The 26,037-nt window shown below is 65.7% G+C and overlaps 13 protein-coding genes across 13 annotated transcripts; 5 read left to right on the forward strand and 8 right to left on the reverse strand.

Moving 5' to 3' along the window:
• Window positions 1-88: 88 nt before the first annotated feature.
• Window positions 89-2,429, forward strand: HETIRDRAFT_31529 (carbohydrate esterase family 4 protein; the record flags this gene model as incomplete). Its single annotated transcript, XM_009542001.1, has 5 exons — window positions 89-537; window positions 615-1,164; window positions 1,219-1,307; window positions 1,362-1,640; window positions 1,739-2,429. The coding sequence occupies exons 1-5, from the start codon at window positions 147-149 to the stop codon at window positions 1,906-1,908; spliced, it is 1,479 nt and encodes a 492-aa protein (XP_009540296.1). The 5' UTR covers window positions 89-146.
• Window positions 2,430-2,726: 297 nt separating this feature from the next.
• Window positions 2,727-3,530, reverse strand: HETIRDRAFT_167147 (uncharacterized protein; the record flags this gene model as incomplete). The annotated part of the gene is made up of 2 exons (XM_009543168.1): window positions 2,727-3,294; window positions 3,358-3,530. 2 exons carry the CDS (start codon window positions 3,528-3,530, stop codon window positions 2,727-2,729), a joined length of 741 nt encoding a protein of 246 aa, XP_009541463.1.
• A 73-nt stretch (window positions 3,531-3,603) lies between these two features.
• On the reverse strand, window positions 3,604-5,159 carry HETIRDRAFT_246195 (uncharacterized protein; the record flags this gene model as incomplete). The annotated part of the gene is made up of 6 exons (XM_009543169.1): window positions 3,604-3,716; window positions 3,855-3,934; window positions 4,073-4,180; window positions 4,370-4,544; window positions 4,593-4,852; window positions 4,972-5,159. Coding segments are annotated over 6 exons (924 nt in total), but the record flags the coding sequence as incomplete, so codon positions are not given.
• A 475-nt stretch (window positions 5,160-5,634) lies between these two features.
• On the forward strand, window positions 5,635-9,000 carry HETIRDRAFT_457097 (uncharacterized protein; the record flags this gene model as incomplete). Its single annotated transcript, XM_009543170.1, has 8 exons — window positions 5,635-5,641; window positions 5,706-5,973; window positions 6,050-6,091; window positions 6,154-6,512; window positions 6,588-7,435; window positions 7,486-7,865; window positions 8,288-8,304; window positions 8,589-9,000. 8 exons carry the CDS (start codon window positions 5,635-5,637, stop codon window positions 8,966-8,968), a joined length of 2,301 nt encoding a protein of 766 aa, XP_009541465.1. The 3' UTR covers window positions 8,969-9,000.
• A 639-nt stretch (window positions 9,001-9,639) lies between these two features.
• On the reverse strand, window positions 9,640-10,326 carry HETIRDRAFT_306473 (uncharacterized protein; the record flags this gene model as incomplete). Its single annotated transcript, XM_009543171.1, has 4 exons — window positions 9,640-9,702; window positions 9,782-9,810; window positions 9,866-9,900; window positions 9,974-10,326. 4 exons carry the CDS (start codon window positions 10,324-10,326, stop codon window positions 9,640-9,642), a joined length of 480 nt encoding a protein of 159 aa, XP_009541466.1.
• A 586-nt stretch (window positions 10,327-10,912) lies between these two features.
• HETIRDRAFT_407176 (uncharacterized protein) lies at window positions 10,913-11,511 on the forward strand (the record flags this gene model as incomplete). The annotated part of the gene is made up of 2 exons (XM_009543172.1): window positions 10,913-10,925; window positions 11,009-11,511. 2 exons carry the CDS (start codon window positions 10,913-10,915, stop codon window positions 11,509-11,511), a joined length of 516 nt encoding a protein of 171 aa, XP_009541467.1.
• Window positions 11,512-11,671: 160 nt separating this feature from the next.
• Window positions 11,672-12,055, reverse strand: HETIRDRAFT_244376 (uncharacterized protein; the record flags this gene model as incomplete). The annotated part of the gene is made up of 3 exons (XM_009543173.1): window positions 11,672-11,738; window positions 11,791-11,902; window positions 11,971-12,055. Coding segments are annotated over 3 exons (264 nt in total), but the record flags the coding sequence as incomplete, so codon positions are not given.
• Window positions 12,056-12,425: 370 nt separating this feature from the next.
• Window positions 12,426-13,251, reverse strand: HETIRDRAFT_448068 (uncharacterized protein; the record flags this gene model as incomplete). The annotated part of the gene is made up of 4 exons (XM_009543174.1): window positions 12,426-12,509; window positions 12,571-12,904; window positions 12,973-13,050; window positions 13,106-13,251. The coding sequence occupies 4 exons, from the start codon at window positions 13,249-13,251 to the stop codon at window positions 12,426-12,428; spliced, it is 642 nt and encodes a 213-aa protein (XP_009541469.1).
• Window positions 13,252-13,369: 118 nt separating this feature from the next.
• On the forward strand, window positions 13,370-16,453 carry HETIRDRAFT_448069 (uncharacterized protein; the record flags this gene model as incomplete). Its single annotated transcript, XM_009543175.1, has 6 exons — window positions 13,370-13,520; window positions 13,595-14,035; window positions 14,091-14,324; window positions 14,379-16,143; window positions 16,218-16,340; window positions 16,411-16,453. The coding sequence occupies 6 exons, from the start codon at window positions 13,370-13,372 to the stop codon at window positions 16,451-16,453; spliced, it is 2,757 nt and encodes a 918-aa protein (XP_009541470.1).
• A 630-nt stretch (window positions 16,454-17,083) lies between these two features.
• On the reverse strand, window positions 17,084-17,336 carry HETIRDRAFT_244485 (uncharacterized protein; the record flags this gene model as incomplete). Its single annotated transcript, XM_009543176.1, has 2 exons — window positions 17,084-17,223; window positions 17,303-17,336. Coding segments are annotated over 2 exons (174 nt in total), but the record flags the coding sequence as incomplete, so codon positions are not given.
• A 1,532-nt stretch (window positions 17,337-18,868) lies between these two features.
• On the forward strand, window positions 18,869-21,223 carry HETIRDRAFT_121918 (uncharacterized protein; the record flags this gene model as incomplete). The annotated part of the gene is made up of 7 exons (XM_009543177.1): window positions 18,869-18,871; window positions 18,924-19,004; window positions 19,067-19,185; window positions 19,244-20,453; window positions 20,530-20,775; window positions 20,839-20,962; window positions 21,024-21,223. The coding sequence occupies 7 exons, from the start codon at window positions 18,869-18,871 to the stop codon at window positions 21,221-21,223; spliced, it is 1,983 nt and encodes a 660-aa protein (XP_009541472.1).
• A 1,042-nt stretch (window positions 21,224-22,265) lies between these two features.
• On the reverse strand, window positions 22,266-24,080 carry HETIRDRAFT_307211 (uncharacterized protein; the record flags this gene model as incomplete). Its single annotated transcript, XM_009543178.1, has 8 exons — window positions 22,266-22,398; window positions 22,500-22,577; window positions 22,663-22,766; window positions 22,827-22,982; window positions 23,049-23,362; window positions 23,422-23,553; window positions 23,622-23,888; window positions 23,948-24,080. The coding sequence occupies 8 exons, from the start codon at window positions 24,078-24,080 to the stop codon at window positions 22,266-22,268; spliced, it is 1,317 nt and encodes a 438-aa protein (XP_009541473.1).
• A 255-nt stretch (window positions 24,081-24,335) lies between these two features.
• On the reverse strand, window positions 24,336-25,942 carry HETIRDRAFT_121920 (mitochondrial carrier protein; the record flags this gene model as incomplete). The annotated part of the gene is made up of 3 exons (XM_009543179.1): window positions 24,336-25,201; window positions 25,261-25,474; window positions 25,559-25,942. The coding sequence occupies 3 exons, from the start codon at window positions 25,940-25,942 to the stop codon at window positions 24,336-24,338; spliced, it is 1,464 nt and encodes a 487-aa protein (XP_009541474.1).
• Between the last annotated feature and the right edge of the window lie 95 nt (window positions 25,943-26,037).

Below are 26,037 nucleotides of genomic sequence, written 5' to 3' on the forward strand. Positions count from 1 at the left end.
GGGAAAACGAAGTGGAGCGGCAGAGGTGCCGAGAGCAGTGCCTTGAGCCGTCGAGGCTTGACCTCGCTTGTTCTGCGCTGTGTTGCCCCAGCCCACTGCTCTCGCTCTTTGCTTTCATCCCTTTCTCTCCCTCGAACCAGACGGCCATGAAGCTCGTCTCTGCGATCTCCGTCGCGTCCTTGCCACTCCTGGCACTGGCCCACAAGCCCTTCCAGCACGCTGCCCGCCAACAGGCCTCCGTCGTCCTCGCCGCTTCTGCTTCCTCCAGCGCAATCCCCACTGCCTCTTCCTCTTCGTCCGCGCCCTCGTCCGCATCTGCCGCCGCCTCTTCAGCCGCATCGGGCGCGTCGTCGGTCACGGTCGCGGCGAGCTCCTCGGCCTCCCTTCCCTCCATCTCCCTCTTGTCGACGAACCCCACCGCCCTGCCGCTGCAGTCCATCGTTGCCAATGCCCCTTCCGCAGCGACTTCAATTATAACAACCCCCAGCGCAGGCACCACCCCCAGCGCCATCCCCAGCGCGCCAGGGCTTCCAGACGGTAAGGTCTTCCTTTGTGTCCTTTTCGGGCCTCATGAGCGTCTCCGCAACGTGGTCTGACGGGCGCTATCTGCGCAGTGTCCAAGCTCGTCATCGCGAACTACCCCGCGCTCGACAAGCCGCCCCCGACGGACTCCCCCGAGGTCCTGCAATGGATCCAGGACGTCAAGAACTCGGGCGTATCGATCCCCACTTTCTCCGCCACCGTCGCCGGCGGGTGCCCCGCTAACCCCGGCGCCATCGCGAACGACACGGAGCGCTGCTGGTGGACCTGCGGCGGGTGCACCCGCTCGACCGACATCGTCAACTGCCCCGACAAGCTCACCTGGGGCCTGACCTACGACGACGGCCCCGCGCCCTATACCCCGGACCTCCTCAACTACCTCGACCAGCACAACCTCAAGACCACCTTCTTCGTCGTCGGCTCGCGCGCGATCTCCTACCCCGCGCTCCTCCAGCAGGAGTACCTCGCCGGCCACCAGATCGCGGTGCACACCTGGAGCCACCCGTCGCTGTCCACCCTGTCGACCGAGGAGATCATCGCCGAGTTTGGATGGACGAAAAAGATCATCAAGGATGTGCTCGGTGTGACCCCGAACATGATGCGGCCTCCGTACGGTGATATCGAGTGCGTTTCGTGTTCGTTTCGAAGAGACGATCGCTGATTTGGTGTCGGAATCAGCGACCGGGTGCGTGCGATCGCGAAAGCGATGGGCTTGACCCCCGTCATGTGGACCCGAATCAGTGCCATGGCCACGTTCGACACCGACGGTGCGCGTCCATCTTCCCTTGCCTGCTTCTGCCCTCTCACGCGCGTCTCTCTAGACTTCAACATCCACGGCGGAACCACGACGGTCCAGCAGGTGCTCCTCAACTGGGAGAACATCCTCGGCAACGCGACGACGATCAACACGGGCTTCATCGTCCTCGAGCACGACCTGTTCCAGCAGACGGTCGAGGTCGCCACGGGCTACATCCTCCCCGACGCCCTCGCGCACCAGCCCGCGTTCACGATCGAGCCCATCATCACGTGCAACCACCTGCCCATGTCCGACGCGTACATCGAGACGAACGACAACTCGACGAACCCCCCCGCCGTGTCCGGTGAGCCCGTCCTTTCTCTCCCAATCCCTTCGATTGCGATCTAGTTCCCGCACCCCGTCGCCTTGACCGCGTGGCTGACGTGTGTTTTGCGATGGTAGCATCAACGGTGGCTACCGGATCCGCGCAGGCCACGGGCGTGGGAGGCTCGAAGAACAGCAACAGCACAAGCGGCGCCGTCCCTGCCGCCGGTAGCAGCAGCTCCGCCCCCGCGCTGCTGCTCGCCCTCGGCGCGTCGCTCGTCGGCGCGTCCGGCGCGCTCTTCCTCTGAGGGCCCCCATCTGCCGCCACGCACCCCGCCGATCAAAGAAAGCAACAGACGTCTGCTAACACATCTTCTCCCATGCGTACTCGTATCTACGCCCCCACTTTACGATGAGCCGGACACTTATTACCCGCCTGCCCATACCCCACCGTCGGATAGACCACCCCCCACCCCCCCTTTTCCACCCGCACCCGACCGGACTGCCCCATCTTCCCCGTCTTCTGCTCCTCCCCGCAATCGCCGTTCATCCAGTTCCTGTTTGTTTCTCTATGTTATCCTCCTCCTTGTGCCCTTTTTGCGTCCTCCTTCTCCTCTTGCCTCTCGCCTCTTCGTGCTTTTACCCAGCGCGGCAGTGAACGATACGTTGTTGTCCGGCTGCCCCACACAGTCGCTTACCTCCTGTTGCCATACCATGTTGTCGTCTCGGACTGGTCCACATTAGCTAGTTAGTTAGTATCAATCACTAGTCGCGCGGAGCGCATCTACACCGACTTTGCTCGTGTGCGCCTCGTGCTGTGCGCAGCCACAAATCGTTGTGGGTCAAGTGTGCTATATTATTGTGGCTGGTGGAGTTATGTACGAAGGATGAACTGGGACGGGACCGGGGAGTGGCTGCGTGAGTGAGCGAGCGAGTACAGGCTATCTACACGAGGACGAGTAGGCTACTGTGCGGTGGTGGTGGTGCGATGGGAGGATTGATATAGCGAGTGAGTGCAGGCGTGGGCGGTGATACATCGAAAGGTGGGGGATGGGGTACAACAGGCGGCCGCGTGTGTCCGAGTCGGGCGGGGTAGTGGGGGCGGGACGGACGTGAGCGGGAGACATCAAGAGGAAGGGGGCGATCGCCCGAGGAACCAAGAAAGGGCGCGGGTATAGCGAGGCCGCGGCGTCGTGAACGACGGACGGACGGACGGACGGACGGACGTGGGCGTCCCAAGAAAACAAAACACGAGAGACAGCACAGGACACGGTACGCGGGACGAAGAGCGCGAAGCCGAAATAGAGCGAGCGCCGCGGCTGGGCTCACGCCGCGCCCCGCGCGCCCTTGCCCGCGCCGCGGCTCCGCACGGCGCCCGCGCCCTTCCACTTCCTCCAGAACCCGGGGCTGCCTGCGCCCGCGCCCGCGCCCGAGCCCGAGCCGGGGCTCGACGCGGGGGACGCGGAGAGGTGGACGGAGCCGGGGGTCGATGGCGCGGGCGAGGGCGACGCGGAAGAGGACAGCGACGATGCGGCGCGGGACCGGTGCTGCGCGTGCGCGTGCGTGTGCGCGTGCGCGTGGTGGCTGTGGCTGTGGCCCCGATGGCCGTGCGTGCTGGGGCTCGGAGGCGGGTGGTGCGAGCCGTGTGTGGAGGCGGAGATGGGGGCGGGGACGGGGACGGGGACGGGGATCGGCTTCGACGGTGGCAGGGACGAGGACGAGGACGAGGCGGCGGACGAGCCTAGGGGCGCCTGCGCCTGCGCCCGCGCCGCCGCACCGCCGTCGTCCGCGGACGTGTCCCCGTCTTCCTCCCGCTCGCTCGCGCTCGCGCTGCCACTGCCGCTACCAGATCCAGATCCACTTCCACTGCCGCCCTCGCCGCTGCTCGACCCCTCGCCGCCCTCGCCGCCCTCGCCCCGGCCCTCCCCATCAAACACCCCGCCGAGCGCACGCAGGCTGCCCCGCGCGCTGCCCCTCGCGCCGAGGCCCGCCGCGGACGCGTGCAAGACGGTGGGCGCGGCGGAGGCGGGGAAGTCCCACGCGTCGACGGTGCCGTGCGGGAGGAGCGAGGGCTGGCGGAGGCGCTCGAGGCGCTGGGCGATGGGCGGGAGGCCGACTGGTGGGCGTGCGCGCGCGCGCGAGGGGGCGAGGACGTCGAGTGTGCGATGATGCGGGAGGATAGGGGGAGGGGTCAGTGGAGGGGGTGGAGAGGAGGGACGAGGGGGGGTGGGGTGGGGAGGGGGTGGGGACGGACCGAGGAGCGTGCCGACGAGGTATGATTTCTTCTTCGAGTTGCGGAAGAAGGGCGTCTGGAGGAGCTGTTCGGCCGTCGGCCTGCGTTTGCGACGGAAATTCCACGCGACACCGGTCAGCCGCCGCGGGAGCGCACAGAGGACGGCGACGCGGCGAGGGAACGGCGAGGGGGTGGGGAGGAGGAGATGGAGAGGAGGGGGAGGGGGGGAGGGGACGCACCGGTTCGCAGGGTCTTTGTCCAGGCAGCCCTCGACCATCTCCTTGAACGCGCGCGAGTACTTGTGCACGCCGCCCTCGCGGTCCAGGGTCGGCGGCGCGCCCTGCACCCTGCAGCAAACCACGCCGCCGGTCAGCACCGTTCGTCTACCGGGAGCAGCCGCGTTCACGCGTCAAGTCGGGCCCCGCGCCACACAGCGCCCGCGCCCAAAGCGAGCACGGCGCAAGCGCCACACACGCGCGCGCGCGCGCGACGATAACGATGACGAATGCGCAGCGACCGAGAAGAGAGAGACGCACGTTCGGAGGAGGACGGTGCGGGACGACTCGCGGGAGTGCGGGGCGCGGCCCTGTGCGAGCTCGAGGGCGGTGATGCCGAATGACCAGATGTCGGCGCTCGCGTCGTAGTGTTTTCCCGCGATGAGCTCGGGGGCCATCCAGCAGGGCTGTGCGCGCGAGCGGGGGTGAGCACGCACTGGGTAAGGGGGTAGAGAGGGGAGGGGTCGCGGGGGACGCGGGGGACGCACCGTGCCGACGAAGGAGCGGCGCTTGCCGGGGCGCGGGCGGCGGGCGGCGGGGTCGAAGTGGATCGCGCGGTCGGGGCGCGGGGCGGGGGGTTTGGGGGAGGGTGAGGGAGAGGGGAGGGGGGGAGAGTGTGGGTGGTCCTCGTCGTGGAGGGGTGCGGCGACGCCGAGGTCTCCGAGGAGGACGGTGCCGTCGTCGTCGATGAGGAGGTTAGCGGCTTTGACGTCGCGGTGGATGAAGCCGTTTATGTGGAGGTAGCTGATATGGGTAGGGTCCGCGGAGGTGCGGCGAAGGGAGGGTCAGCAGGGAGAGGGGCGGAGGAAGCGAGGAAGGAGAAGCGAGGAGAAGAGGGGGGAGGAGAGGGGGGGGGGACGCACTTGAGGCCCTGGAGGGCCTGGTTGAGGATGCAGCGGACGACGTCCTCGTGCATGCCGCCGGGCCAGGCGTAGCGCATGACGTCGGCTGCGCTGCCTGCGTTCATGAGGCGGAGGGCGATGAAGAGCTTGTGGCCGTCGATCCAGCTGCCGCGGACGCGGAGGACGTTGGGGTGCTTGGAGAGGGACATGAGCTGTGTCTCGCGGCGGAGGAGGGTGAGCGCGTTCTGGGGGAGGGAGTCGAGGTCGAGGACCTTGAGGGCGCAGGGGACACCGGGGCGCCGTGCGGAGAGAGGAGAGGAAGAGGAGGAGGAGGAGGAGGAGGAGGAGGGGGTGTGAGGGGGGTGGTGGATGGCGGCGTAGACGGTGGAGGAGGCGCCGAAGCCGATGGGGGGCCCGATGGTGTAGTCTGCGGCATTGTCGCTGGTGGGCTGCGGTGAGCGGGGGCGCGGTGGACGGGAGCTAGACGGAGGGGGCGCACGTGTAGAGCTGCCACTCGTCCTCGACGGCACCGATGAACCTGTTCGCGGCGGCAGACGTCGCTGTGGACGGCATCGCAGCGTCGGTCGCTGTGCTGGTGTGTGCGGGCAGACAGGGGCTGGTCAGGACGAGGGGTCAGTACGCGGGGTAGAGGCGAGGCACGTGACCGGGTCGCGACGGACATCGATGCGTGGTCTCGGCATGTGGCGGCGCAGGACACGTGGCCTCTGCGGTGTCCGCTTATCGTCCTCTCACAGGCCCGCTTCCATCCCCTCCCACCCTCTCCCCTCCGTCCTGCCCTCGCTCCCTCCTCCTCCTCGTCCTCCCTCCGCCCACACCCCGACCTCGCACATCCCTCCCCAGCATCCCTCCCCAGCATCTCTCTGCAAGCCACAACCACCCCCTCCCCTCCATGGCGCCGCGAGACGAAGAGTCTCCCGCAGATTACAACCCCGGTGGCTATCTCCAGATCAACCTCGACGACTCCTTCCACTCCGGCAGGTACTCCGTCGTCCGCAAACTAGGGTAACTGCCCTTCCCTCCTCTCTCTTCTTTTTTTCTCTTCCCACCCACCCTTCTCACCCGTCTTCTGCTCATCCAGCTGGGGCCACTTTTCCACAGTCTGGCTAGTACGCGATCACCGGTGCGCTCACGTCCCCTCTCTCTCCTCCCCGCCTCTTCCTCATGCCCTGCACCCACTCGCAGAACTTCCCGTCACTCCGCCCTCAAGGTCGTCAAGTCCGCTGGCCGCTACTCAGAGACCGCACGCGACGAGATAAAGCTCCTCAACCAGATCGCAGACACCGCCCCGACTCACCCCGGCCGCGCACACCTCGTCTCCTTCCTCGATGCATTCGCCCACTCCTCTTCCCCCTCCGACACACACGTCTGCATCGTCTTCGAGCCCCTCGGCGCAAACCTCCTCTCCCTCATCGAGAAGAACCGCCGCACAGGCGTCCCCCCCGCTCTCGTCAAGAGCATCACCCGCCAGCTCCTCCTCGGCCTCCAGTTCCTACACGAGGCATGCGACCTCGTCCACACAGACATCAAGCCCGAGAACATCTGTCCGTCTTCCCCCTATTCTTTTTTTCAAAACCCCCCTTTTCCTCCGAAAACTTATTTTCCGCACACCTTTACAGTGATCTCCATCCCAGACATCGAGTCTCACATCCTCTCCGAACTCTCCGCCTCGCCCTCTCCCCAATCGCACAAACTTCCCATCCCCCCCGCCCGCTCCCGCCGCTCCGCAGCCGCAGCCGTCGCCTCCTCCTTTTCCTCTCTCACCGCCGCAACTTCCTCCTCCGCAGCAGCCCTCGCCATGGCCCACGCCCGTGACCGCTCCGTCCACATCTTCGAGTCCCAGCCCCTTGCCAGCCCCTCCCGCCGCCACATGCACGCCCACCTCTCCGCATTCTCCGCAGGTGCCGCCGGCAGCGCGAGCACGTGTGCGAGCAGCTACCAGGGCTCGCTCCTGCGCGACGCCGACGCCGCCATGCGTCTGTCCATGACCGCCGTCACGACGCCTGCGACGAGCCTCGGCAGTGCGATGTCCAAGCTCCAGCTGAGCTCACGCGACCGCGCACCTGCCGATCCGCCGCGGACGACGACGGTCGTGTCTGCCGACAACGAGGCCGAGGTGACAAGGCAGCCTTCGCTCGCATCTGCAGCCCCCGCCGGACCGTCTCTCCTCGCACAGACCGCTCCGCATCACCGCTCCCCGTCCTCAACCCCTTCGCCCTCCTCGTCCTCCTCCCCCGGCGCTTCGTCCTCCGCTTCCTCCGCACCCACGTCCGAGCCCGAGCTGCCGCCATCATCCCCGCACATGTGGCACCCGCTCACGATCAAGATCGCGGACCTGGGCAACGCCACGCCGTCGAAGCGGCATTTCACGGAGGAGATCCAGACGCGGCAGTATCGCTCGCCCGAGGCGATCCTGGGGCGGACGGACTGGGGCTGCGAGGTGGACATATGGAGCGTCGCGTGTGTGGTGAGTGCCCTCCTATCGTCTTTGGCGCACCGGAGCTCACGCGCCCGCAGGTCTTCGAGCTCCTCACGGCCGAGTACCTCTTCGAGCCGCAGTCGCAGGGGCAGCTGTTCTCCAAGGACGACGACCACATGGCGCAGATCATCGAGCTGCTCGGGCCCGTCCCCGCGCACGTGCGCCGCGGCGCGCGGCACGCGCGCGAGCTGTTCGACGCGGCGGGCTCGCTGCGGTACATCCGCCACCTCAAGCCGTGGCCGCTCGCGCGCGTGATGCGCGAGAAGTATTTGTTTGGGGAGGACGAGAGCAGGGCGCTGTGTGCGTTTCTTGAGCCGATGCTGGACGTGGACGGGCGGAGGCGCGTGCGGGCGGGGGAGGGCGCGCGGCATGCGTGGTTGGATGTGGATTGGGAGCGGGAGGGCGTGGCGCTCGAGCGGTGCGTTTGGTGATGGCCGTCCGGGCTTTTCACTTTTCCCCCACTCCCACTTCCTCTTCCGGTTCTGGCTTCTTTTCTGTTTCTTTTTGTGCGGTCGCGATGACGGGTGTGCCGGGCGTACGCTTTGGACTGTTCGCTCCGTCCTGCTTTATTTTCTTTCTTTCTTTCTTTCTTTTTCCAGCGCGCTTTCTTAATCTCTCCCGCTCGCCTCAAGTATCCTACTGCCTCCTCTCCGTTTTTCGGTTTCTCGGTTTCTCGGGTTTCCGTGCCTCGACTCTCGACTCGCGCGGTGTGACCTCGCGCATAGACTGTTCTGTTTCGTCTCGTTCCGTCTCGTTGGTGTGGTGTGGTGGTGTGGTGTGGTATGGTGTGGTGGTTTGGTGTTCATAGGTCCCGTCGGTCGTCGACGCGTCTGCATTCAGCATGGTCCTCTCTTACAGTGCATATTATTTATCTATCGCCCTATCGCCCTATCGCATTCCCGGCTCGCCTTTCCCCTTTTCTTCCCTCCCTCTTCTCTCGCCTCGCACGCCTCGCATGTCTCGCATGTCTCCCACGCTAGTCCCGCCCCGCCTTGATCCCGCCCCGCCTTGATCCCTCTCTTGTCCCCCCCCTTCCTGGCCGCGTTTTTCCTGTTTTTTTTTACTGTTCCTGTTCCTCTCTCGTACGCCGTCGTCGCTTTCTTAATTGTCGGTCTCGGTCTCGGTCTCGTTACGGTTTCAGTCGCACGCTCGTCCCGCCCCTCGTCTACCATTACTACCACCACTGTCACTCCACCACCGCTACCGCCACTACCACCGCTACTCCCGCATATCCTCCTCCGCATCCACCCACCATCCCCTGCGCGCGCGTGCCACGCATTTATTACTCTCTCCCATCCCCCCCTCCTCATCCTCCTCCTCTACTACCACACCGCACGATCCTGTACATACTCGCTCGCTCGCTCGCTCACTCACTCACGCCACACCACGCCACGCACGCATACACTCCCATCCCCCGCCGCTTACTATAATCGCGCGCGGGCGAGCATCACGAGCACACGCACGTACCGTACCCCCCACCACGCCACCACGCCACGCCACGCCCCCGCCTATGCTACTTAATGCCACGATCTGACGGTGCTTCATTATACCTTATCACGCGGGACGAGCCCACGGCCCACGGCGCGCGGCTGCGCTAAGCTAAGCTAAGCCAAGTTATGGTGCGTTATGGTGCGTTTCTGGGCTTGCGCCGGGGCGCGCTGCCCTTGAGGCGTTGGAGCATCGGGGGCTGAGCGTGTTGTACGGAGAACGTACGACGTTGTTCTGCGTCGGGTTGTTCTGCGTTGGGGTAGTAAGATCGGCCACGGGCGAGCGCTGCGCCCGGCCTGACTTGGTTAATTTACGGTTATGGTCATGGTCATGGTCATGGTGATCTGCCGCTCTTCGTAAATAAGAGATGCACGAGGGCGAGTGACGCGTCGCGACGTTGCTCTTATTAGCGTTGCGTTGGTGTCGTCGCGGTCTGTCTCTATGCGTCCGTCTGGACTGACTCTGGTGCGTACGCGCACTGCAGCTCAAAGGGTTCGCGGCAAGCCCGATGTTCGGACGCGGGACGAGCATGCGCATGAGCACGAGGAACGGGCACACCGCAGGCAGGCGCGTGCGTTCTGCGTGGTGCGACGGCGTCTATTGCGATGGAGCACGGGAACGGATCTGGCGTGCACAGAAGGGCGCGGCGCGGCGCGGGTCTACAGAACGAAGTACGTGATGAAGGGACGGCCGCGGGGCGGCGGTCAGCCGATGACGAGCTTGCCCTCGGCCTCGTTGAAGTCGTGTTCGGGGACCTCGAGGTTGAGCTGCCGGGGGGTGGCCAGTCGGTCGGTCAGTCAGTCAGTCAATCAGTGAGGGGGTTATGGAGGAGCGAAGCGCGCTTACGGGGGCGGGGCCCTTGCGGGCGCGGCCGGCTGTGGGGAGACAGGGGGTCAGCGAGGATAGGCGGGGCGGAGGCGGCGCACGCACAGATGTCGTAGTGGGAGCCGTGGCAGGGGCAGAACCTGGCGGGCGGAGCGACGCACAGCGTGAGCGGGAGCGCGGGGGGGGACGCAAAGAGGACGCGGGGCAACGCACCATCCTCCGTAGTCGCCCGCCTCGCCGATGGGCACGCACCCGAGGTGGGTGCAGACGCCGAGCATGACGAGCCACTCGGGCTTCTTGACGCGGTCCTCGTCCGACTGCGGGTCGCGGAGGGCCTTCCAGTCGACCTGGCGGGCCTCCTCGATCTCTGCGGGGGTGCGGTGGCGGATGAAGACGGGCTTGCCGCGCCACTTGATGACGACGTTCTTGCCCTCGGGGATGGCGCCGAGCTCGACCTCGACCTTGGCGAGCGCGAGGACGTCCGCGGAGGCGGAGAGCGTGCCGAGGAACTCGGTCACGGTCGACTTGGCGACCGAGGCGGAGAGCACGCCCATGGAGCCGACCATGAAGTAGGAGAGCGCGCGGTTCGTGCTGTCGGACTGCGGGGCGTAGCCGCTGAAGTCGGGCACGTTGGGGGCGTCGCGGCGCGCGGCGGAGGTGTGCAGCAGGCGCGCGCCGGTGGAGGTGCGAGCTAGGAGGGTGAGGGTGGGTGGGGTGGGGTGGGGTGGGGTGTTAGGACGCGAACGCTTTTTTTTTCCCTCTTTTTGGTCGAGGGCGGGCTTACCGGTGGAGTACGACTGGTTGACGAGGCCGCTCGAGGCGAGCTTGAGGACGCCGGCCCACCTGGAGGGGAGGTCAGAGCGGGGGCCGACTGCGCCGTGGGCGTGGTCGTGGGCGTGGCCAGCAGAGCCTGCACGTGCGGCGAGGTTGACAGAGGGGGCGGCGGGGACGCCCGATGCGAGGGAGCGGACGGTGGGTGCGAGGGTTGCGTACTTTTTTGCGGCGTGGAGGGCGGCCATGGCGGGGCGTGCTGGATGCGGTGGAGGGAGAAAGCAGGCGGGATACCGCGCGGGAACGGACGGGGCGGAGTTTGGCAGCCAGCCGCCGCACGTTCCGACATGTCCCGGCCGCAGCCGCTGCTCCCGAGCCACCATGGCCCTCCCAGGTCCGTCCCCGCCCCGCCCCGTCCTCGCCCTCGCCCACCCCGCCGATGCTGATGCTGAGCGTGCGTGCGTGCCCGTCGTGCAGACGAGCATGTTCGCCATCTCCGTCGCGCCCTCGCACAGGCACACAAGTGCACCCCGTCCCCGTCCGCCTTCTGCGTCGGCTGCGTCCTCGTCGTCCGCGGCGTCGTCCTCGCCACCGGCCACTCGCGCGAGCTCCCCGGCAACACCCACGCAGAGGCCAACGCCCTCGCAAACGCCCGCGCCCTCTCCCCCGCAGCCCTCGCCGCCCTCTTCCCCGCCGCCCCGCCCCCCGCCAGCGCCGACGACCTGCTGCGCGCCGCGGACGTCTACACCACCCTCGAGCCGTGCTCCGTGCGCACCTCCGGCCTCGCGCCCTGCGCGGACGCCCTCATCGCCGCCCGCGTCCGCCGCTGCTTCGTCGGCGTCGGCGAGCCCGACGACTTTGTCAAGTGCGAGGGCGCCCAGAGGTTGATCGACGCCGGGATCGAGGTCGTCTGGGTCAAGGGACTCGAGGACGAGTGTCTCGCCGCGGCCAGGAGGGGGCACGACTCGCCCTCGGCGTGAAGGAGGTGGGATAGCGATAGTGCGCGGTGCGCGGTGCGCGATTCATTACATGGGGGATATATACTGTAGTACACTGGCTGAGATGCGAAGCACGGGCTCATTTCTTGCCCCCCGTCCCCCCGTCTGGTGCCCCCGCCGCCGACGGCGTCTTCGCCGTCGCAGGAGGGTCGTCGCCCTTGAGATTCGACAAGCCGAGGTTCTTCCACTCGTCCGGCTCCATCAGGCCTCTGCAGCGCGCGTTCAGCAACCGCGGCAGACACAGACCAGATGCAGACGCACTTCTTCATCCGACAGCCCAGGTAGTCGCGGTTCAGGTGCCGGCACTCCGTCGACGCGCTCGCGTGCTTCCGCAGGCAGTCGAGGTAGCGCATCATCGCCTCTTTGCATTCCCCTGTCACGGCCCGGGGGCACATCAGCGCGTCGCGCGCGTGGGCGGGGTCAGGGTCAGCGGGTGCGAACCGTCGTGGTCTAGCGGGAACGAGCCGCGGTCGGGCGGGTTCACCTGGAATCCACCCGAGATCGAGGGCGGGCGTCCGAATGACATCGTCGAAGGAGGTGAGTGAGTGAGTGAGCGAGCGAGCGAGCGAGCGTGGGAACGCCCGGATCAATTCGTCGTTTTCAAGGCGTCGGGCGCGCCAGTCCGGAACATCAGCCAGATCTCCTAAAAATATATGTAGTAGACGACCTCGCGTATACAAGTACATGTCGGCCAGATGGATTCTAAATGCATCGAGTGAAGGAGCGGTATGTTATCGGGCACGTTCGAAAGCACGAGACGATAGGTTTGTCCTTGAAGATAGATGAAGGAAAAGACGAACAAAAAAGACGGAAAGAAAAGCCTGGTGCCGGAAAATAAAAAAGAGAGTGGAGGTGGTAGAGTGGAGAGGGGTATACGTGAACGAGGATCAGGAAGCTCAGTCTCCCCAGCTCTTCGAGAGCGAGCCGACGCCGTCGACGCTGAACGCGCTGTTGAGGGGCGGGCTGCCTTCGCGGACGACCTAGAGCGCCGACGTCCTCCTCGGTCAGATAGCCGCGCGGACTCGAGAGGAGTGCACCCACCTCTTCGCCCATCGGCCGTTCTGCCGGCACATCCGCAGACGGGCCGCCCTGCTCGTCGATGACGCCCACCCGCGCGTGGCTCCGACCGCGCCTTGCGAACGCACCGGCAGCGGAGGGCCCGACGACCCTGACGACGCGCACGTTGAGCGCCGAGCGCTCCTCGCCGTCGCCGTTATCGGGGTCGTGGGACGCCGAGTCGGACGTCTGCGCGGTCTCGACCGACGGCTGCGGGGACGGGAAGCGGCCTGAGCGGGACGTGGACGGGTCCGAGTAGGTCGTGAGGGCCTTGTTGCGGAGGTTGAAGGGGAGGGGCGTGTTCAGGCTGACCATCTTGCTGCCGGGGGACAGACGGGGAGGTGAGCGGCGCGCGGTAGGGGGGGGACGGGATAAGGGGCGGCTCACCCCTCTTTGGAGCGGACGATGCCCCGGAGGCGCTCGGCCATGCGCTCGGGGTCTACGACGACGGCATTGCGGATGGGTCTGCGGGAGGCGAGGGTCAGCGCTGCGACGGCTGAGGAGGGGCGAAGGAGCTCACGCCGGTTCTTCGGTCTGGGGGATAAGGCGAGTGCGCTCGTCTGGCTGGGACGACTGGCCAGGACGCGATGAGCGACGAGCGGCGGGGAGCACGGGGGAGACACTGACCGTGCTATCTGAGCGGGTGCGAAAGCAGCAGCAGAACATGTGTGAGCGAGGAGGGGGCTAGTAGGAGTTGTGGTCGTGGTTCATGACTGGACGGCGAGTCGTCCCGGTCGGGGTCTAGGGACGCGCTTCGAGTGCCCGAGGCCGCGATACCTTGCAAATGGCGTCGTTGGCCCAGCTCGTCAACGCCTCCGCCCTCGACGTCCTCGTCCCCAACACCGCACTCGCCTTCCCCTCCCACGACATATCCCCTCAAAAATGGCTCGCACAGCTCAAGTCCCACGCCGTAGACAGAAGGCTGGCCTTCTTCGGTGCGTCTCCCTCGCGGCGTCTCTACATAACATACTGCCTTGCAACTCACTCACTCGCCGCGCCGCCTCGACAGACGAACATCTGCAGTTCCTGCTCATCCTCAGGGTACAGTCCCTCGCGGACTCGCTGGAAGACCCGGCGCACCCGCCCATCGCCCTCCTCTCCTTCCTCGCACACGTCCAGGTCTCTTACGACGCGTCCTACATCTCCCCGGTCTCCCTTTCTTCCTCGCCCTCGCCGGGCTTCCTCACCCCAGCGGTCCGCATCTCCACGCCCCCCCGCGCATCGTCGCTCAAACCCCGCGTCCACATCCCGCCCAACATCGTCCCGCCGACAACGCCGAACCCAACGCCTCTGACCACCGAGCACGACCGCAGATACGTCAAGGCAGAGGGCACCCCGCTCGCCTCGGGCGTGTGGGGGGACGCGAAAGACGGCAAGGAGGCCTTCGCGCTCTTGTGGGATGCCGTGACGAAAGAATGGGTCGCCGTCTACTCGATGTCCGTCAACGTCGGTGAGCGATCCTCGCCTGCTCCATCCCGCGCGCGGACCATCTCACTTTGTCGCAGTCTTTCTGCGCATGAACTTGCACGATCCTTTGCTGTGCTTGACGGTCTCGATGACATTGCGCGAGAAGCCGGTATTCGTCACGCCTGCGCGCAAGCACCTTGCGACCCTCATCGCCGCAGCGGGCGGGCTCCCAAAAACACCCGCCGTGCTCAACGGCGCCGACGACGACGACGATGAGCCTAGGAAGCAAACTGGACTCGACGAAGTTAATCTACTCGGGGGTCTGCTCTCCGGTGAGCGCGCATCTGTCCTCTGGTCTCTGTCTTGGGTCTGATCGCCGCGACAAGGATCGACGTTCGCTCATCAGACGGACAAGCCTCTGGATCTGCCCACCACCAGGCTGGGCCCACGCACACGCAGAAAGGAGTTCGCGCTCGGGCCTTCGCCCGTGCGGCCGCCGTCGCCGCGCTCAGCGTCCGCCCTTTCACCGACCACGGTGACCGCACCCGTGCACCCAACGCTCCGAAAGTCCTTCCGCAAGACGCTCCAGACCGTATCCGGCTTCCGCGTGCGCATGCGCACCGTCTTCGTCCCGTACGTCCTCCTCCCGCAGCCCGACGCCGAGCGCCCGCGCGACCTTGATGACGAGTTGGACGAGCTCGCGGCCGGGCACACGGAGCGCACCGTCGTGCTGTGCGTCGAGATCGAGAACTCGGGCGAGTCTGGGCACGGGTTCTCCGTGGACGACATCGACGTGCGGGTGAGCGGCGGAGAGGGCACGCGCGTGCGCCTCATCACGTGGGACGAGGGCAAGGTCTTCCCGATCAAGATGTTGGGCATGGAACAGTACAACGTGCTCTACGCGGTCGAGTTCCTCGCGTCCGCGCTCCCGGAGAAACAGCCGCTGCTCGGGGGCGCGGAGCCCCCCGCGGAGGGGGAGATGCAGCGCGCGGTGACGATCAACGTGCACGGGCGCCCGTTCGAGGTGTCTGCGTCCGGCGTGCTGTATCCGACGCAGACGTTCGTGTCGCGCTGGAACTGCATCCTCGACCTGTCGCTGCAGCGAAATCGCGACTCGCTCAGCGTCGCCCGGACCGTCGACGACGAGTTCTCCGCGCTGCTTTCCAGCGGGAAGAGCACAGGCGTCGACCCGCACAACGCGCTCCCGGAGCCCGCGTCCCCGTTCCCCACCGCTACGCCCTACACCGCCATGTCCCTCGCTTCACAGCAACAGCATCACCCACCCACCAATCCCACCTCTAACGCCGTCGCAGGGAACAAACGGCACACGCTCCCCACCACCGTTCCCGGCAGGGTCCCCAAGCCGCCAATGAACTACCGCTCCTCGACCTCGCTCCTCAACCCCGCAAACCGCCGCGACAGCTACCCGACCACGTCCCCGAGCCCGCTCTCAAAAGTCGCCTACACCCCTCCCTCCATCGCCGTGCAGTCCTACGCGCGCACGCCCACGGTGCCCACCACGACCTTCGCGCCGCCCCCGCCGACGCCCATGGCCACGTCCGGGTTCGGCGGGATCCCGCCCCCGGCGCCGCTCAGCCCCATGCTGCCCACCGGCGCCGCGGACGAGGGCTTCTTCGACGCGATGCCGCCGCCGACCCCGGCCTATCCCGCGTACCCGTCCGCGCCCCTGCCGCCCACGCCGCGCGCGCAGGGGCCCGTGGCCGGCTGGGGCGGGAGCGTGGGCCCCACGGTCGAGATCCCGCGGTCGCGCGGCCACGCGGAGCCTGCGTCGGCTGCGGGGCTGGGCGGCGTGTCCCCCAGCGCGCTCGGCCCGCGGGTGGGCGGCGGCGCGCACGGCGCGGAGCACGACCAGGCGCAGGAGGGCGAGAAGGTGGTCGTGTCGGTTGGGCTGCTGTCGCATCGGAATGAGGCCGTCGAGGCGGGGGTGGGTGCGGCGGACGGCGGGGGCCCGCCGAAGATATATCCGCACGATCGGTTCACGTTGGACGTGTTCGTGTTCAACCAGAGCTCGTGGACGCGGCGGTTCGAGGTGAGCTGTCCGGAGCGGCGGAGGCGGCGGCAGGTGGACGGCGCGGGGAAGGGCGGGCACGGCCACGGCGTCGTGCCGCTGGAGAACCGCGTGCGCGTGGGGTGAGCGCGTCTCTTGTCCGTCTCTGTTCTCCCCGGGCGCTGACATCGACGCTCGGACGGCCCGTGCGCGACAGCCCGCTGAGGCCGTCGACGTGCCAGTCGGTGAGGATGGACTTCCTCGCGCTCGCGCCGGGCGTGCACCCGATCGAGACGCTGACGCTGACGGACGTCGAGACGGGGTACTCCATCAACCTCCGGTGCGTGGTGCTGCTTTCTTTGTGCTTTTCGGCGCGACGTCTGCGGGCCCCGCTGACGCGCGCCGCACAGGTCCGTCATGGACGTCGTCGTCCACGAGCAGCGGGGGCGGTGACCCCCCCGCGCGTTTTCACGGGAGTCGTTAACTTATTTCGACGTCTTGTATACGACACACACACGCGTGTATTTGTGCGCAGCGGCAGGGAGAATAGAATGCTGGCCCGATGCGTTCTTTGGGTGCAGGCCACGGTGAAGCCCCGGAGAAGACAGCAACGTCCGCGCCTGCTCCGAATGGCGTTAGCGAGCGGGACCCGACGGCTCCGTCGCGCGGAGTCGAAACTTTGCACTTAATTTACAACTCAGTTGGTGCTGCATGACCCGGTGGTCTCCTCCCTCTCCCACATAGGGAATCGGTTGGCCCCCGTGGATTTCGGCAGGGGAAGGGCTGGGCATATGCGAACGCTCTGCTCGCCGCTTTCGGATGGTGAACGGCCACTTTACGAAAAAAAAAAAAGCCTTCTGCAGGCGATCCGCATCCAGTCGATTATACAGACATGTCGTAGAGATGAGAGAGATCATGTACATCCATGTTACATCCTCCTGCAATACACCTGCCTGCTCAGGTGTCGCGGTCCTTGCTGCTCCCTTCGCCCTTGTCCTTGGATTTGTCCGTCCCGTCCTTGCCTTCTCCCCCAGCGTCAGAAGCGGGAGGCAGAAAGTCGCCCGTGGCGCGCTTACTCTTCAGCATCACGATCTCCTTCAGCCATCCGTTCTCGCGGCGCAGGTCCGACGCCTCCTGCTCGAGCTCGTCGACGCGCCCGGTCAGGTCCGACACGGTGCGCTCGAGGTTCAGCGTCTTTTGTTTCTTCTTGATCCTGAAGCGCGCTGTGGGGGAGACAGGAGCGCGCGCGCGCTCGACGTCAGGCCGGGAGAGGCGCGCGCGGGGGCGAGGGCGACGGCTTACCGGAGGCGGCGGTGTTTCGCCTGCGCTTCTCTTCGCTCATGCCGAGTTCGGGGTCGACGGGGCTGCCGGCGTCGGGAGAGCCCTGCGGGGACGCGGACCTCGTCGCTCGAGACGTAGACGCGACGGGCTGCTGCTGCTGCTGCTGCTGCTGGGTATTGATGCGAGGTAGGGGAGCCTGGGGTAACGGCGGCAGCGAAGGAAGCGGCTGTAGCGAAGGCAGAGGCTGTCCGTCCTGGGAGAACGCAAAAGGAAAGGGAGGCGCATGGAACTGCTGGGGCATCGGCACCTGCTGAGGGTGCTGTTGTTGTTGCTGCTGCTGCTGCGCGCCGGCCGCATTAAGGAGCGAAGGAAACTGGGCGTAGAGGCTCGGCGGGATTTGTGGCGGGTATCGGTTTGGATCGTTGGGGATATTGGCGGACGGAAAGCCGGACTGCACGGGCAGGTACATGTACGCCTCTTGGAGCGCGCTCAGAGCGCGCGCAAGGGCCTCGTAGCCTTCGACGGGTGTCCCAGGAGGCAGTTGCATATTAGGCGGGCCCTGCACGCCCGGTCCTGGCATGTGGGGGACCGGCGGAGGGCCCTGCAGTTTTATGTGAGCTCGGGCACGATGTGCGCGATCGCAGGACGGCGGGCTCACCATACTCGACTGGGGACGCGAATTGGACGGCGCGGCGGAGGAGGTGCTTGCGGATCTGGTTCTGTGGGAACGGGTGGTGGTGTGGGGAGCGTGCCCCGAAGGGTTGGAGCGATCCTTGTCCATGTCGAAGGAGAAAGAGAGGTTTTCCCAGAGGTCCAGTTCGCTCTGCACGCCTGCAAAGTCGAAGGAAGTGAGGGCTTCTTCGGCGGGCGCGGCCTCGGTTCTCAATGCAAGCATGTTTAACGGGCGTCAGAGAGGATATGGCTTCGAAACGGGCGGAAAGCAGGCATGCGGAGTGCAGGCATTGGAGGAGAGCACGGTGGTGTGGGTGATTCGCCATAAAGACACAAGATGGCGACAGCGCGGGCATTACAGATCTACGGCAGCCACCGCCGCGGCTTTTTGCAATTGCGTCTGTTCCAGTGTGGGCGTGCACTTTGCGGGGGAGAGGAGCTCGACCGGCGTCCGTCGAGGCTCTTGTGCAGTCGTTGCACGGCTGCGAACGAATTGGGGTCGTGGGTGCAATGTGCGGAGGGAGCTAGGTGGGGGGTGAAGCGATTCAAGAGGACGTGGAGGCATCTCCAAGGATGGGATCACGCATGGCGAGTCTCGCACTCCCGCCAGGTTTCTCAAACTGACAGCCTCACTATGTGCACCGATGGCGGTGTCGGGCTGGACAGCCACTGCGCCGCCGCAGATCTGGAGAACACGAAGTCAAAACTATTCGGAATTCAACACAATTCCGAATGCCCGCCAGTTTGGTCCCCGCGTTACTGTAAGTTAGACGCGTCGGTCACAGCTGGCCACGCGAGCGTCACGCGAGTCACCCCCTGACTCAGCATGACGCAGGTCTTTGGACGCGTCACCTTCCTCAAAGCAAGCACAGCTGGCAGGGATCGCACAGCAGCGCTGTTCATCCTACAACCACGATGGTCAGTCCCTTCTCCGTCTCCAGCCCCGCGAAAATCGCTGAAGACGCTGAAGCTGGTCAGGATCAGATCAAGAGACGGCAACTTTCGCTTCGAGGTCCAGCCCACAACCGATATATCCGAGCTGGTGGCCAAAGTACGTATTTGGAACACCTCACCTAGTCTCGCGTTCTAGCTCACGTTCGCTCGCTATCTTAGATCCTGGAAACGACCACGGATGCAGATGCCTCCACTCTTGCGATCTCAAATCAGCCCCGAGGGAACGAGACCCTCGTCTCCACGCTCAAGGGCAGAAATCTGGCTAACCTGGGATTGAAGTGCGCCCCTCTGCTTCGTATCACGATCTCGTCGTCTGACTCGTCGTTTTGCTTGCAGTCACGGGGATCTTGTTTTTGTCACATACCAGCAACGTCCCTCTGCCAGTACCTCCCATGAACCCGCCTCTGGCCCCGCGATTGCCCCGGCGCCCTCCTCTGCGTCCACAACAATTCCACGGCCATGGGAAATCGTGCAAGAAGATCCCGTCGACCAGTACTGGCGGACACAGGACGGCAAGATCCCTCGCAGTAGAGACTCCAAGTTCTGTCGACACGGTCCCAGCGGGATGTGCGATTACTGCATGCCCCTCGAGCCATACGACACGGCCTACCATTCAGAACACAGCATTAAGCACCTCTCATATCACGCATATATCAAGAAACTCACTCCAAAGACCTCATCGACCGCCGCCGCCGCCTTGCCCCCTCTGACGCCGCCAGATTACCGAGTCAAGGTCCCTTGCCCGACCGGTGGTCACCCGAGCTGGCCTGCGGGAATCTGCACGGCGTGCCAACCTTCAGCGATTACCCTACAGAGCCAACCGTTCAGAACAGTGGATCATCTTGAAATCGCGTCCATGGAAATCGTCGATCGTTTCCTGCAAGCTTGGAGGGTAACAGGTCTGCAACGGTTCGGGTGGCTGATCGGACGCTATGAAGCCTATGACAAGGTCCCGATGGGCGTGAAAGCCGTCGTTGAAGCGATTCACGAGCCACCGCAAGAGGGCGAACTCGATGGCCTTTCATTAGGTCTTCCCTGGGAGGACGAGCCTCGCATCAAAGAGCTTGCCAGATCCGCATCGACGCCCCTCCAGATTGTGGGATACATCTTCACTGATCTTGACCCCACGCCTGAGGACCGCACAAAGAACGTCTACAAGCGGCATCCAAACTCGTTTTTCCTCTCCTCGCTCGAGGTCATCTTTGCTGCACACATGCAGGCCAGCCACCCCATGTCCTCGCGGTCCTCGCCCACAGGCCAGTTCTCTTCGCGTCTCGTCACGGCGGTACTCACCGGCACCGAGGACGGCGCGATCGACGTGTCGGCGTATCAAGTGTCCGAGCAAGCCGTTGGGATGGTGCAGGCGGACATGATAGAGGCTAGCGTTGACCCAGGGACGATGCTCGTGAAGCATGAGAGCAGAGGCGAGGACGGCAACGATGCGCGGTACGTCCCGGACGTGTTTTTCAGATACAAGAACGAGTACGGGATCGAGGTGAAGAAGAGCGCGAAGCCCGCGTTCCCAGTCGAGTACCTTCTCGTCAACGTGCGTACCTCCCATCTCTCGTCTGTGGCATCTTGACGCGAGCATTTATCGTTTACGTTCATTTTGACGCGCGCAGGTGACTCATGGCTTCCCGCAAAATCCGTCGCCTGTCTTCCACTCGACCGCATTCACGATTGAGAACAGGCCAGGGCTCGAGGACCAGCGCATCGAGGGCGTCCTGAGGACGTTGAACGACAAGCGCGCACCTGACGTGAGCGACAGCCGGCACGACGGGGACACGCCGCGGCGGTTCGAGCTCGCAAAGTGGTTGAGCGACTGGCATCTCATCGCGTTCTTGGGGACGTCTGGGCTCGTCTCCGAGGTGCGCCGTCTACTTCTGCTCGTCGTGCACGTATACGTATGCTGACACGCAATCGCCGTACAGGACGACATGAAAATATTCATCCGCGTCGCGTCGAATCCCGACAAAGACGACCCTGCGATCCTGGACCCGATCCTCGCGACCGAGAGCTGGCACACGCTGGTGACCTTCGCGCGAGAAAGCGCCCGTGAGCACCCCGTCACTCTTTTTCGCCGTCCTCTCTTTTCCGACGCTTTTCTCCCTTCCAGCCCCGCCGCGCCCGTCCCAGGCCGCGCCATCGTCCGCCGGCCCCGGGTCGCACCGCATGGACGAAGACATCCCGCCCGAGCTCTTCGATCAGATCGCGGATACCGGCGGGAGCGGCGGCATGCGCGTGTGCCCGCACTGCACGTTCGAGAACGCGCCTGGAGGGCACGACTGCGAGGTGTGCGGGCTCCCGCTGAGCTGAAGTAGAGCGGAGTAGAGTAGAGTAGAGTAAGAGGGCGCTGTGCACAGCGGAGCTGTTACGAGTATATAGCATGAGGTGGGCGAGCCCCGCAGAGTTGAGCCCGCAGGAAGAAGTTTTGTTATTTGTAACCTTTGACAAATGGGCCGAAGAAATGTACGCTGTGGCGCGAACGCCAGATTCCTCCTTTCAAAGTGGGAGACCCTGTCCTGTCCTGCCCACGCGCCGCTCACTCGAGCATCGAGCAGAAGCTGGCAAGCAAAGCAAGCAGACGGACTCGCGCAGGTGGCGACGGCAAATAGTGAGCCGATGGCAGCAAAAAAGCTGCCGGGCGACGTGTGCATTGTGCGTATGTACATTGCTACATACCGAGTCCGAGGAGTCGCCGATCCAGGCGTGCGCGCATCCACCGAGCGCTCGCTTGCTTACAGTGAGTAGTAATACGGGCGCACGGTCGAGACGGGACGAAAAGCTTTGGGAGAATCCGCATGTGGCTAGAGAGGACAAGGACAGGGACAGGGACAGGGACAGGGAAAGGGACAGGAACAAGACAGGATAGGACAAGGTAGGACAGAGATAGGACGACAGGCATGTGTGTGTGAGGTGGGGTGTGAGGGTAGCGTGAACAGGATGGACAGTACGTACGTGGCGCGTAGAGAGAGTCAACACAAGAGTTCGTGTCCATCGCGGGCCGCGCGCGGCGCCGTCGTCGTGACGAGGGGAAGAAAAGTGAGAGAAAAGCGAAAGAAAAAAAAAAGACGGGCGAGTCGCTGCCGCTCGCGCTGAGAATCGTATGCGTGCCACGCGACGCGAAGAGCCGCAAGGAGATGAAAAGAGAGAAAAGGAGAGGGAGAGGGGTCGTCGCGGGCGTGTTCGAAGAAGAGTGTGCGGTACCGACAGGAAAATATGTGGACGAAAGAAGAATGAAATGGAATGAAAACTTGGAGCGAGATCGCGGCTGTCTCCGTCTCCGCCTTCGTGAACGGGGGTGCGCCGGAGTGTGGAGGGAAGGCGGCGCGCCAGCTTTTGCGCCGCGGCGAGCGTCTCAGCGGAACGCCCACCAGAGGCCGACGGTGACGCTCACGAGCACGCCGATGGCGCGGAGCACGAGCACGACGATGAGCGCCTTGCGCACGGCGGCGTAGAACGTCGTCAGTGCGGCACCCGTCCAGTTTATCCTGCGCGCCGGGGCGAGCGGGCGAAGCAGGAAAGAGAGACAGAAAGAAAAACGCAGGGCGTGAGATCGAGACGGAGAGGCAGAGGAGCGGCGCACACGTACCGTCTGTCGTTCGTGCCGCCTGCGCGCACGGAGGTCTCCCATCCACGGATCACCTCGCGGTAGCGCTTCCCGAACACCCTAGCGCACGCAAAACGAAAACAGATGCGTTAGTCGACCGTCCAGACAACGCGCGCGCGCGCGCACGAGAAAGAATGGGACGCACCAGATCCAGAAGTTCACGTCCGGGTACGAGAAGCGCGGGAACACGGCGGTCAAGCTCGGCGGCGCGTTGATGCGCCCACGTCCGCGGCGGCCGCCCCTGCCCGACTTGCGGCGGCGCATCCCGCCCGCGTCGGCGCCGGTGCCGTTGCCGCTCGCGCTCCAGACGTCGTAGTCGATGTCCTCGTCCGCGCCGAGCGGGAGCCCCGAGACGCCCATGAGGGCGTCGGCGTCCCACGGGGTGAGCGGGGCGCCGGGGGCGGGGGCCATGTAGGCGAGGAGGTCGAGGGTCATGCCGAGCGAGAGGCCCCAGAGCTTGAGGGCCTGCGGGTGGTGCGGGTGGCGGTGGAGGGCGGCGCGGTGGGGGAGGAGGGCGGTGCCAGACTCGACTTCGAGCGAGCCGCGCGGGAGGGGCTCTTTTTCGGGGCTGGCGTCGGGGTCGATGGGGGCGGCGGGGGGCGCGAGGACGAGGGCGGGGAACTGCATGCTGCCGACGAGGGCGCGCATGAGGAGGCGGAGGGCGGTGGAGTGGCGCGGGGCGAGGCGCGAGGCGGCGTCGACGGTCACGGTGGACCAGAGCGGGCCGGGGCAGGGCCCGATGACGGACGTCGGGGACGGGAAGAGGGCGGTGAGCGGGATCCAGTGCAGGGACGTCTCAGGGGTCGGGTCCGTGGACGGGTCCGTGGGGGTGAGCTGCAGGAAGACTGTGGGGAGGCGTGTGAGCACGTGAGGCGGACAGGACAGGCGGACGAGACGGGCGCACCGTAGGGAGAGAGGATCATGAGAAGGCGCTTGCCGAGCGAGGTGGTGATCTCGCGGTCGTCGAGCTGGCCGATGCAGGTGTAGTCGGCCTCTGCCAAATCGAGGCCAATCTCCTCCCAGGTCTGGCGCATGGCTGCACGAGGGCGCGGGAGAGGGGTGAGACCAAAACGGCGGACAGTGGGCGAGTGGGAGCGCGCTCACCGGTGTAGAGGCCGCCCTCGTCGCCCTCCTCCATCCTGCCGCCGGGAAAAGCGACGTGGGCGTCGCGGGTGTTGGCGTGGGCCTCGGAGGCGTCTGCCTTTGCGCGGCGGAGGAAGAGGATCTCGGGGCGGGCGGCGGGGTGTTTTACCCAGTCGAGGTCGAAAAAGTCGGTGAGAGAGGGGGGCGCGGGCGGCGGGGAGGGCGGGAGGGGCACATTGGGCGGGGGCACGACGCGGAGGATGAGGGCGACGGCTGCGCGGCGAGGCTCTAGAGAGAGGGTGAGGGTGAGCGAACGAACGGCTGGGTGGGAGGAGCGAGAGACGGACGGGTCGCGGGGGATGCGATGATCCTGGGGGGCGTGGAGCGGATGCGGCGGAGAGCGCGGGAGAGGAGGCCTGTGATGGACTTTGGGTCACTTGCGGGCGACGCGTGCGGGGGGATGCTGTCGGTGGTCGACATCGTGCTCGCAGTCCGTCTCGCAGCTGCGTCGACTCTGGTCTGCATCCGCGACCGCCACCCCCGCACTACGAGTCACCCGCCGCGTCCCACCCCGCACGGCGCTATAGTGTAGTGGTTATCACTCAGGATTCTGACCCCCCTTCTGTTCCTGGAACCCAGGTTCGAGCCCTGGTAGCGCCTCATATTTTTGCAGTGCCGCCAGGAGAGACAATCGTCGGCATTCGGAGCTACCTGCCAAGTAATATGTATCACGTCCTATAATTCAGCCCACCCCGCTTCTCCCTCGTCTCCCCCGCTCAACACCGTCAGGACCACCATGATCGCACTCGCACCGACCCTCAGCCCGAACCCGTGGTACAGCTGCCCCAGCCCAGTGCTTCTCCACCAGCCCCCCTCTCCAACCTCCTCCCGCCCTCGCTCCTCCACCCCGCTCTCCCTTCTCTTGCCCTTGTCCCGCCGCCTCGCCCCCCGCCGCCGCTCGATCGGCAGGTCAGACCGCTCCTCCGTCACAATGTGCCAAAGCGCGTCCACCACCCCGTTGTACGGCGCCGGCCGCGTCTCCACGCACGTCCGCATCCGCACCGCCCGCCCCCGCGGCTGCACCTGCAGCCGCCGCCGCACCGTCTCGAACGGCATGCTCACCAGCAGCCCCACGCAGCTGCTCGCCAGCTCCACCATGCCCCACGTCACCGGGTGCGTGTCCGCCGAGATCGCCGCGCTACCGAACACCCGCGCCGCCAGGATCGGCGGCAGCGCGATCGCGATCAGCGGCCGCAGCGCGCTGTCGAGCAGCGCCGGCACGAGTAGGTGCGGGTGCAGGTACATCCCGCGCAGCCCGCCCTCGTCCTGCGCAATTTTTTGCAGCGCGTCCAGCGGCCCGCTGTACGTCCGGTGCCGCTGCGTGAACGACTGCACGATCAGCCGCGTGCGCACCAGGTCCAGCGGGGAGAGGAGGAAGCCCGTGATCATCTGCGACGCGACGGGGAGCAGCAGCGAGGACGTCTGGCTGGGGAAGGCGTACGGCGACGCCGACGCGGGTGCGAACGTCGCTTCGAGAGCACCGTGGATGAGCGGCTGCAGCGTCGACGAGAGGAATTCGGCGATGCATGCTGTCAGTAGTCCTGTGTGCGGTTTCGCATCGCTGTCAGCCGCGCGATCTGCATGTCCGCGCCCCGCGCACCTTTCCACAGCGCGAGCCATCCCTCGCTGCGAAACCGTCCCACCCGCTTGATCATGCCCCACACGCCGTCCGCGCTGCCGAGCGGAATGATGTATTCCGGCTGCGTGCTCTCCTCGAGCAGGCTCCTGCGTATCACGTACCCTTGCTCGTCCGCCGGGCGCTGGGCAGGATACCGCGCCGAGCTGCCAGGATCCGCGAAATACGACTCCGAGTCCTCGCCCGACTCGTCGCTGAGCTGCAGAGCGCCGTCAGCCATGCACGTCCCGACGCGCAGCACGCAGCACGCGGGCGGACGCACCTCTTCCTCGGCGGCGGCGGCAGCGGCAGCGTCCTCCTCAGGGGGCTCGTCGCCCGCGTCGCGCGGGACCCACTGCACCTGCAGCAAGCACTTGCCGACCTCCCACGGCATCGCGATCGCCGTCGTCGCGTACTGCAGGACCGTGCTCGCCACGAGCGTCTTGAGGAGCAGCACCACGTCTGCACCGCCCGGCTCCGTGAGCCCCGGCGAGAGCTCGAAGATGGAGTTCGGCGCGGGCCGCGAGGAGAAGGTGTAGGACGGCGCGGAGACGCTTGGGGCCGCGGGAGGCGCTGAAGAGGATCCGTTTGGGCTGGGCGGGGGCACAAACGTCCATGGGGTCGATGAGGTGCCGTAGAGGTCCCGCAAAGAGGACGGGCTACTCATGATGGGCGGTCAGATGAGCCAGCGTCACTAGTTGTAGAAACAGAATCAAAAGAAGTTGTGAGAAAGGGGGCGTTGGGATCGGTCTGGAGACCGTG

The sequence above is a fragment of the Heterobasidion irregulare genome, assembly GCF_000320585.1.
Source record: "Heterobasidion irregulare TC 32-1 unplaced genomic scaffold scaffold_01, whole genome shotgun sequence".
Classification (NCBI taxonomy): Eukaryota; Fungi; Basidiomycota; class Agaricomycetes; order Russulales; family Bondarzewiaceae; genus Heterobasidion; species Heterobasidion irregulare.